General features: G+C 40.2%; 1 protein-coding gene across 1 annotated transcript in view; it reads left to right on the forward strand.

The window, feature by feature from the left end:
* Positions 1-9553, forward strand: part of ANKFY1 (ankyrin repeat and FYVE domain containing 1) — a 37362-nt gene extending 27809 nt beyond the window's left edge. Inside the window, exons 18-25 of the mRNA XM_019471298.1 lie at positions 1166-1366; positions 2436-2612; positions 3037-3184; positions 3432-3522; positions 3855-3979; positions 4199-4345; positions 4845-4935; positions 5684-9553. Coding sequence (XP_019326843.1) covers positions 1166-1366; positions 2436-2612; positions 3037-3184; positions 3432-3522; positions 3855-3979; positions 4199-4345; positions 4845-4935; positions 5684-5816 — 1113 coding nt within the window. The 3' untranslated portion in view covers positions 5817-9553. The remainder of the gene's footprint in view (positions 1-1165; positions 1367-2435; positions 2613-3036; positions 3185-3431; positions 3523-3854; positions 3980-4198; positions 4346-4844; positions 4936-5683) is intronic.
* The last annotated feature ends 262 nt before the right edge of the window (positions 9554-9815 follow it).

A 9815-nucleotide genomic window follows, 5' to 3' on the forward strand; every position in this document is an offset into this window, starting at 1 on the left:
CTGCAGTTCTACTTTCTTTCCTGTCCCTTGTTACCAGATCTAGTGCTTATCTGCTCATATGCTGGGTTAATTCAGGAATCTATACTGAAGGAAAATAATGATACAGAAAACTTCTCACAGTGTTAGTTTTCTGATGTAATGATTGGAATTCAACAAATGATACAGAAAACTTCTCACAGTTTTCTGATGTAATGATTGGAATTCAACTCTTCTGTCCCTCGTGTGAATTAAAGGCAGGAGCAGGGCTGTATTCTGCTGCAATTAATCATTAGATCAGCTGTAGTGTAAAACTACAGAATACTCTACTTTGTTAGTATGTTTGGGAAGTGTCTTCTGTTACCGAGTAAACTGAGGTGCTGTAACTATGAGTTACACTTCATTTTTGATCACACGGTAATCCTTAAACAGAAGCGTAACAAATGACAACAAAAGAAATGAATGCATAGCACTTCTAGGTCCTGATGCTATTGAAAATGACATCAAAGTGAATGACAGAACACATAGTCTCAAAGCGGCCATGGCTGTAAACAGCTGCTTGATACAGACAAGTGATTAAACACCTTATTTGAATTTGCTAGACTAATATACTGTTTGCATAACAAACATGCATGATGCTGTTATGTTCTCGATGAAGGAACTTTTCAAGTGTTTAGCTTCCAGAAAACTTAGCACTAGTGCCCGAGAGTCAAGCTAGGGAAGTATCTGTAGTGCTGAATCTACGGAAACAATACTTCAGGTTGTGTAGTCTGTACATCGGTCTTTCAGATAAAAAATTGAATTCTACAAATTGTTAATACTATAAAGTATTAACATCAAATACCTCAAACTAATATTAGTTTGAAAGCATTGTCTTGGAATGTTTAGCTATGGTCTTGAATGCTCACCTCTGTCCCCAAAATGTCTGCCTACATGGGAAATGTTACTCTGAGCTACTTAAATGGCTATATAGCACAGCATTGAGGCCAATCTATTTGGAGAAACAAATACCAATTTGCTTCACTTACACTGTGGATTTGAGCTCCCACTGCAATGTTTGGTGTCCCAGCTGAAGGCAACTGGGTACATCACAGAACTAAACTAATAAGCTTCCTCTACTTTTCACATTTAGGGAAGGATTTGTGTATTCCTGAATCTTCATATAACAGACTTCCTGGTTTCCTTCTAGGATGCAGAAGGAAGAACTCCAATCCATGTTGCCATTAGCAACCAACATAGTGTTATCATTCAGCTTATGATTTCACATCCAGATATTAAGTTAAATGTACGTGACAGGCAAGGAATGACTCCCTTTGCATGTGCTATGACGTATAAAAATAACAAAGCAGCTGAAGCAATTTTGAAGAGGGAACCAGGAGCTGCTGAACAGGTAAGCTGGGAGTATTCAAAGCATGCTGGTGGTCTTTACTGCACTAGTCCGTGGTAACAGGTGTTCCACAAGCAAATTCTGCTTTATCCTTTTGTGGCTTTACATGCAATGACATTTGCCAGGTGTCAGTTTTCTGTAGCAGGATTTATTAGGAAACTGTAGGTGTGTACATGCTGTAAGTGAGTAAGAACATCAAGGGTTAGTGTCTCATCAAACCTTATCTCATTTCGTCAGTACTAAATTGAGGAACAGGCATATGTGTATATATAAGGAGAAAGTTCTAACTCTTGTCTTGTGCTGGACTAGTACGAAAATAATCTATTACCTAGCTTTCCTAAAGCTATCCAAAATAGAAGCCCTGACCTAAAATAACTGAATAATAGATGTTATGCTGCACTGCTGAACTACAAAACCTCCAACTGTATCTTCAGGCTTCTGGTGTGACACTTCAGGCAGCTGTTCAGGAGTTTCTTCCTACCCTATGTAAGTTTAATTACTAGTAAAGTATTTGAGTGTTTAGTGAGCTCTTGTAATATATCTAAAATGTGGTTACAAATACAGCTGGTTCTAAATATGCTTTAACATCAGCTTCAAGGCAAAGAACAACAACATGGACTTGGTATTAAGCCAAAAAAATGAATACACTTTGCATCAGTGTGGCAGGATTGCATGTTGCTTCCTTATCAGGTGTTAACCGCCAGATTGACTAAAGTTTGTTTCATTTAACTGAGTTTATCATTAACTGCTGCTCAGTACTTACTACAACAGCTGTTAACCTTTTGTCTGTCATAATACTCTCCAGTGTGTGGTCAAGAAATGACAAGGTTATAAAGTAGTCTGAAGCAGTCTAGAGGGAGCAGTTGCAGCTGATAATCTTTCAGCTGAGTTTATTTGATAGTCACATCTATCAAATAAGTCTCTAATGCCAAGCAGTGAAAGGAACAAGGCTCTACAGTTCACCTCGAGTAGAAGGAGCAAGTATCTCTTGGTGAAAATGTGTCCTGCTACATAACAATTTGCTGTTCTACAGAAATAATGGATTTCATTTCATGTGCCCTTTCTGCCACAGGTTGATAATAAAGGTCGGAATTTCCTACATGTAGCTGTTCAGAACTCGGACATTGAGAGTGTGCTGTTCCTGATAAGTGTACAGGCTAATGTAAACTCTCGGGTCCAGGATGCCTCCAAACTAACACCTCTCCACCTGGCTGTACAAGCTGGCTCAGAGATCATTGTGCGTAATCTGGTATGTACTGGAGAGTCATTTTTCCTCTAATTAAAAATGCACATTCTGCCTTAATGCACACTGCCTGTAGGCTGGAGGTGACACCACTTTTTCTGAAACAGAACTCAGACTTGCATAAAGTTCCTTCCCTTGGCTTGTACTGTTAGCTGAGCTGCACCAGTAGCCTTTGTATAAGCATGTTTGATCTGCAGCAATCACTAGGTAGTGTGGCTCACTTTAAAGGCAGAACCTTACCTTGCACTTTCTGCGGGTTTGAACATGAACACAAGTTGCAGCAGCTCAGTAATGATAGCATTTTATATACGATGGAGGCCTAGAAGTATCTCTGTACAGTGGAGTCTTGTGTGCTTCATTCACAGAAATAAACTCTTGGCTAATAGGCCTGAAAACATCTTTGAACATATTCCTTCTTGCATCTTGACAGCTGCTTGCAGGTGCCCAGGTGAATGAACTGACTAAGCATCGTCAGACTGCTCTTCACTTAGCAGCCCAGCAAGATTTGCCCACAATTTGTTCGGTCCTTCTGGAGAATGGAGTAGACTTTGCAGCTGTAGATGAAAATGGAAATAATGGTAAACTTCTGAAGTTCTACAAGTAGATGTAAACACTTCAGTAGGTCTGTTAATGATATCTCCTAGTGGTAGAGATAGTGGGCTCACTCTTCAAAGGTGAAAAAGAATGAAAGTCCAGAAAATCAAAGCTGGTGGAAGGAGTTTTGGAGAGGGAAGGTGGGGGAAGTGGAAGGGGAGTGCTTAATTTTATCAGTCTGTAATTATTGCTGACAGTACAGATTCTTGAAGCTTCTCTTTTACTTTTCAGCTCTTCATCTGGCAGTGATGCATGGCCGTCTAAACAATATCCGGGTCCTCCTCACAGAGTGCAATGTAGATGCAGAAGCCTTTAATATTAGGTAATTAGTATAGTCTTAACAGGCTAAAAGAACGACAATCTATTTTAAAATATGTGCTGGTATGACTAGATTAAAAAAACCCAAAGATTTGGCTTGGATTATAGTATTTCTACACTAATTTTACAGTGAAGCGTGCAGAGCATGCTGTCTTTAAATTGTGTGGAAATCATGTATACCAAGAAAAGGAAGTTAAAGTAGGCAGTTGTGTATAATGTACTGAGTTACTTAGGTGCAGCATTGTTCAAGTCTGAACCAAACGAACACAAGGAGAGTTGGATGAGTAACTGTAGTAGCAAGCAGACCTTGATCAGGATAACAAACTCTTTTCCCAGGGGCCAGTCACCAATGCATATTTTGGGACAATATGGGAAAGATAATGCAGCAGCCATCTGTGACCTCTTCTTGGAGTGTATGCCAGAATACCCTCTAGACAAACCTGATGCTGAAGGAAACACAGGTAGGTGGGATTGAACAGCTATTAAACTTGAAAGTCACTCAAGTTGTTTTAGTGGTATGTCACTTTTAAAGCTGGAATAATTGGCAGCAGTACGTTAAATATGGCAAGATGGAAGCATTACACGGAAACTTAAAAGAACTAAAGATCCTACTCTGGACTGAGTGTAACACAAGACCTACCACTCTGTTAGCAGGGAAGTGTCTGGCTTTTATCTTTCAGTGCTCCTGTTGGCTTACATGAAGGGAAATGCTAACTTGTGTCGTGCAATAGTGAGAGCTGGGGCTCGTCTTGGAGTTAACAATAATCAAGGAGTCAATATCTTCAACTACCAAGTTGCTACAAAACAGCTTCTCTTTAGACTGCTGGGTAAGTACTACTTGCTGCAGTTGGAAAGTGTTTTTAGCTTATGCTTCTGAAATACTTTGGTGGAGGAAGGAGCTCTGGACATCTGACTTAGATGACAGTAATTCCAGAGGGGCTGAACTTCCAAATATTCTACTACTTTAAATGGGGGGTAGAAATACTAATTTTTCTCATGATCAGCTGAAAAGTTGCACAATGCAGACCTGTCAAACTTAAATATTACTTTTTCTGAAAGACATGGAGACTCCTGGCTGGCGTTGTAGTCTAATGTAGCTTAAAACCTAGATGCTGCTTTTTAACTTCTGCTGTATAGTCGCTGTGGATAATGTGATGTTGATGAAAGCAACTATAGATTGTCTACAAACAAGACTGCAGCTACTGCAAGAGTAGTTAAATCAATTATACTGAATGCAACCTAAAACTGGAAAAAGCCTCCTTAATGTTACAGTGTACTCAAGAGGTGTCTGAGCCCGCTTTGCCTTGACATTTTTGCCTCTAACAGATATGCTGACAAAAGAACCTCCCTGGTGTGATGGCTCCAACTGCTATGAATGCACTGCCAAATTTGGAGTCACGACAAGAAAGCATCACTGGTAATATGACGCATCTTGCTGTGCTTACAAGGAAACGGATTCCTCTTCCAAACGTAGCTAGGCTTGTTCCTTTTGGTGGTTTAGGAAACCTCCATGTTAACGTAGGTGTATAACCAGTAATCCAGCTGAAACATTGCACCCTGTCCTAGATCAGTAACTTGTGGTCTGACTGAAATTAGATCTTTAGCAGTTTGTGCACTTAATATTCTGATTTGTTGGAAATGAGAAATCATGTCAAAGTTCCAGTAGTGAAACAGAGGGTTTAGATGCCCGCTTTCAGTAGTGGGGCTGACTTGCTCTGAAACAGGTGACAGATTTGGGTAGCCACTGCCAGCTTAGGTTAGGGGTGCTGTTTGTAATGTGGAAATGACTGAAGATGCTGACGTGAGTTGCTCTTGTGTAGACATGAGTTGCCTTTTCTTAACTAGTCTGAACTTCTACAAAAGATGCTGGGTTAGATGGATGTTAAGCTAAGATTTTTCTCTTGGCCCAGTATTCCAGAGAAACTACACATGCCTCAGTTGAAGGTAGTACTAGGTGACTGACTAGTATAGAAGCAGCATGTGTCTTTGGCATTAGTATCTTCTGATATCTCTCATTCAACAATATAATACAAGAAAAATGTAGCATTTCAGTTGCTACTGTACCTTTTTAGTGATACTATCACTGATAAAGAACATCAAACAGTAAAACCCTGGTGTTCACTATGAGTGAATTCACTTTTCTCCCACCCCTCTTCTATCAACAGCCGACACTGTGGACGCCTGCTCTGCCATAAGTGCTCAACAAAGGAGATTCCTATCATAAAATTTGATCTGAACAAGCCAGTTCGAGTTTGCAACATCTGCTTTGATGTCCTGACTCTGGGAGGAGTCTCCTAGTATGCTGTGGAAGTAAAGGGATTCCCAGTCAGTGCTCCTGACAGCAGCTCTGCTTACAAGCCCTCTGGATAGGGAAGAGGAGGCCTATACATGTCTTCTGCAATAGACTGAACTAATTAAGGACCCTGTTATGATATATTCTGGTATAAATGACTTTGTATGACTGTAAATGTATTGGGCTGTGATAGACTTCACTAGGAATTCGAGTGGATCGTTGAAACCAAGTGACAAAAGAATTTAGACCCTCTTCTAGTTGCAGTCGGGTATGGAAGCTAAAATTGTTAGGCTGATGTTTGAATTGACATAAAACAGGTCTGTCCTTGATATGGTGCTTTGCACTGAGCAACTCTATTAAGTCCTGTGGCTTTCAGGCTGCTTAGTAGAGATGGCATTAAGTTTCAGGGTAACCAGGTATCTTTCTTTGCTTTGTCTTAAAGATAAATGTTCCCTTTCTCTAGAGAAGACTTCTTGTGAAGCTAGACTGAGCTGTTGCAACCACTGTTCATTTCAAGAAACTCTTCAAAAATGGGGGTAGTTCTAAGCATAGCTCAAGAATTGTGGCCTTACAACAGAAAGCTTTACAGCATCTGATGCAAAGCAGTCAGAATTGCAGATCCACATCTTGATACCTCCTCAGTAAATGTCTCATTAGCTTTAGCATGTTCAAGAGAAGCGCAAGACTGTTTTAGCCAGTAAATACTCTTGCTCGTACCTGCTAGAGCTGTCAAAGTCTACTTTGTTGCACTTTCATATTTACGTTGCTAGTCCTTCCGATTCATGAAACTTGTATAAATGAACATAAGTGCGCTGAAAGGCCTAAGCATATGCTAAATGGAGAAACACTAAAACTGGTTAAGTAGTCTAACTTGCAATACAGCAATAAATGCTGAAGTGCATTATGAATCCCATGAGGGAGAGTAGCACTTTCCTTTGGTTTAAAGACCCTGGTTAACTGCTGCAGGAGAGTCAGTAACCCCACCAGTGTAGAATGTGCTGCACCTCTAGACATTAAATTTGGGTCCATTTTCAGCAGGATTGCTGGTGAGCGGGAGTGTATTTGGAGGCTTCCTGTTAACATTAAGCCTCTGGCCTTGAAGGAAGGATACTGAACTGGCAGTGCGGTGCCAGGAATTTGGATTAAGCTGCAGTATTTTAATCTAGGCTGGTCGTGCTCTCTTAAACATGCTGAATCTGTAAAAATCTAACGCCACATTGTCTAGGCAAACAGGAAAGTACTTTGCTGATAGACAAGGTTATGATTTGGTGGGTAAAGGCTTCAGTCAGAAAAAATGTGTACTTAAGCAGAACTACATGCCACGTTAAGGCTGTCTTCATCTCAAGAGAATGAACCCAGTTTAGACCCAACTCAGCATTCCTCATCTCTACTCCATGAATTGGTGTGCATTTATTTAATGACTGTTATCTCCAGTGTATACAATATAGACGAGTTGGTGACACATCGCCCTGTTTGGAATGGAGACTTGTCAGTCTTAAAGAGTAAGATGAGATGATAAACCAGACTGCTGCTTTTATGGGAGACTTGCCTGAGGTTTTTCTCAAACTTGTACAAAGAAAAGGATGGGAGAGGGTGTAATTGCTGACATTTGCACGATGAATTTCGCATCAAGTCTCACTTGATCTGCACTTTGATCTTCCAATATGCATTTATTATAACTGGAATCTCACCCTTGTAACACTAGAGAAGAATAATGGATGATAATACAAATTTGCCTCACTGTTTAATGTCTGCTGCTGTCATGTGGCAACAGAATGCCCTGGGTAACACAACTGGTTTCTAACACAGTTACTAATACAAATGGTGCATCTCTGGCATAATATTCTAGGTGAATGAGGTGGAAAATCGTGGTGTCTGAAGCATTTAACTGCAAGCTACAGTTTGGGGTTTTTTTGAGTGAAATAGATGATGGAAAACATTGTACTTCTAGTCCATTGTTTTCTGATGTTTCAGAATATCACTGGTTGCAAGTCTCTAGCAGTGAAAGATAACGATGATGGAGAGAAAGCACATTTGGTGAAAGAAGTCTGGACTATAGTGTATCCCATGATAACATGTTGACTTCCTTCTTGGTTTGGAGCTGCAGTGCTGTGGAGTGGTAAGCGTCTGCTCAGAATACTGAAAGATAGTGGTAGAAGAGTGTTCTTCCAAGGCCGCAGCCTGTAGCCTTCAACTTAATTGGAAAACTGCATGACATGTAATTGCTAAAGCATTTAAACATTGCTTTTTCAGTGACTTCTCTGATAGAAGGGGCAAGGGAACAGGGAGCTCAGTTCTAACAGAATAAGCAACCTTTTAAATGATGAAAAATGTAGATCATGTGAAAATTCAGCTGAACTGAATGGCAAGTTTAAGGCTGGCTAGTTGCTCTTTTAAAAAGTAGAATATTAATTATAACTGCCTGAAACTCTGGGAAAGATCTGGGAAACCATACGTAATGGTCCTCGTTTGCTTTTTACAGCCAATACTATACCAGCTTGCTTTCTCACTGAAGTATGAAAGGAAAGTTATTGATAAACTAATGTACAGCCTGAAGTGTTCATTAAATTTAAAGCAACTAAATTCAGCAAATTTGATCATTTTAAAGTGCCTTTGAGATAGTTTCCTTCCAGCCAACTCTAAATAGCTTTCTGCCAGAGTTAAAGGGGAAAAGCTCACAACTTGAACCAAAACCCAAGTTAGTTCTCTTCTAGTTCTTCAACTAAAGAGATTGACCCCACCAAACAACTGGTGGGGCTCGATCCTTCATGCACTCTGCCTAGTATTGGTCCGAGCTCTCAGACCTCTCAGATTTTTGTGGGAGTTTTGCTGGCAATGCTCCACTGCAGGGTACAAATGTGAATGGAGGCGCTTGGTAACGTAGTAGTGGTCAACACATTTCTAACTCCGTAAACAACTGCTCTTCCTTTTTGTAGCATACTACAGTTGTGACCAGAAACCCCCACCCCTTTTACCCCTGCTGTCTCTAAGTGAGCGGTATCTGTTAACTCGAGACTCAAGTCTGCCAAGCATTGAAGAAAAGGGTAAATGGAAAACAAACTAACTTCTGTCCCTGGGAAGTGATGCTGTCACACCAGGCTTCAGGCACTTCAGGGCTGCATGGGAAGTCTGTGGTGGTTCATACTGTAGCTTTTTGTTCTTAGACTGGATTCCTTTTGATTGCAGTCATCCAGTACTCTTACACAAGCACAAAATGTGGTCTGGCTTAAGTTTGTTTTAATTTGTGTCTCTGAAAAAGGTGTAGTCACTGTTTCTCACCACTAAGTGGAGTGAGAACGTTAGTGTTGAAGGTACTAACAGAGCGCAGCAGGTTGCTGGCTAAAAGCTGACAGATGCCTTAATGACTTCCTGTGCTGGAGATCAACAGCTTGTACAACTTCTCTCGTAGTGCTTATAAATTAACATGTAACAATATGGGAGGCCAGGGCTGGATTTTTTTTTTTGTAGATCAAATGTTAATAGGCGAGTCCTCTTTTTTCCTGTAACCAGCAGAGTTGGGTACTGCAGCAAACTCATCTCTAGAAAAATCAAAGCTTGTATGAGTGACAAAAATAACTCTGAACCTTCTAATACCCTCTGTGAAATAGAAAAGGAAGTCTTAGAACAATGGCATTTTATCTGCAATGTTTGTCTGGAGTCATTGTAAAAATGTATTTTTCCAATATGCATTACTTTGTTGTGTAATGATTCTACTTGTAATAAAATGCATAACTAGATAATGCATCGTGAGGTGGAAACCTTGTTAAGAAAGTATCTTCTCCTGTAGAGACAGCTGCCCTTCTGCAAGCTATCCTTTACAAGCCACAAGGAAAACTAGGGATATAACAACACTCAACTGGGCATGACAACTTTATTCTTTGTTCTGAAATTATTCCAGGTATTATTTTAATGTTGTGGAACTGCTACAGCTGTTCTTTTGGCTGACAAGGTCTGGTGTTCTACTTTATACCATATAGTCATCTTGAATGCCTTAAACTAGACTT

The sequence above is a fragment of the Aptenodytes forsteri genome, unplaced genomic scaffold (assembly GCF_000699145.1).
Source record: "Aptenodytes forsteri isolate BGI_AS27 unplaced genomic scaffold, ASM69914v1 Scaffold209, whole genome shotgun sequence".
In the NCBI taxonomy this organism is placed as follows: domain Eukaryota; kingdom Metazoa; phylum Chordata; class Aves; order Sphenisciformes; family Spheniscidae; genus Aptenodytes; species Aptenodytes forsteri.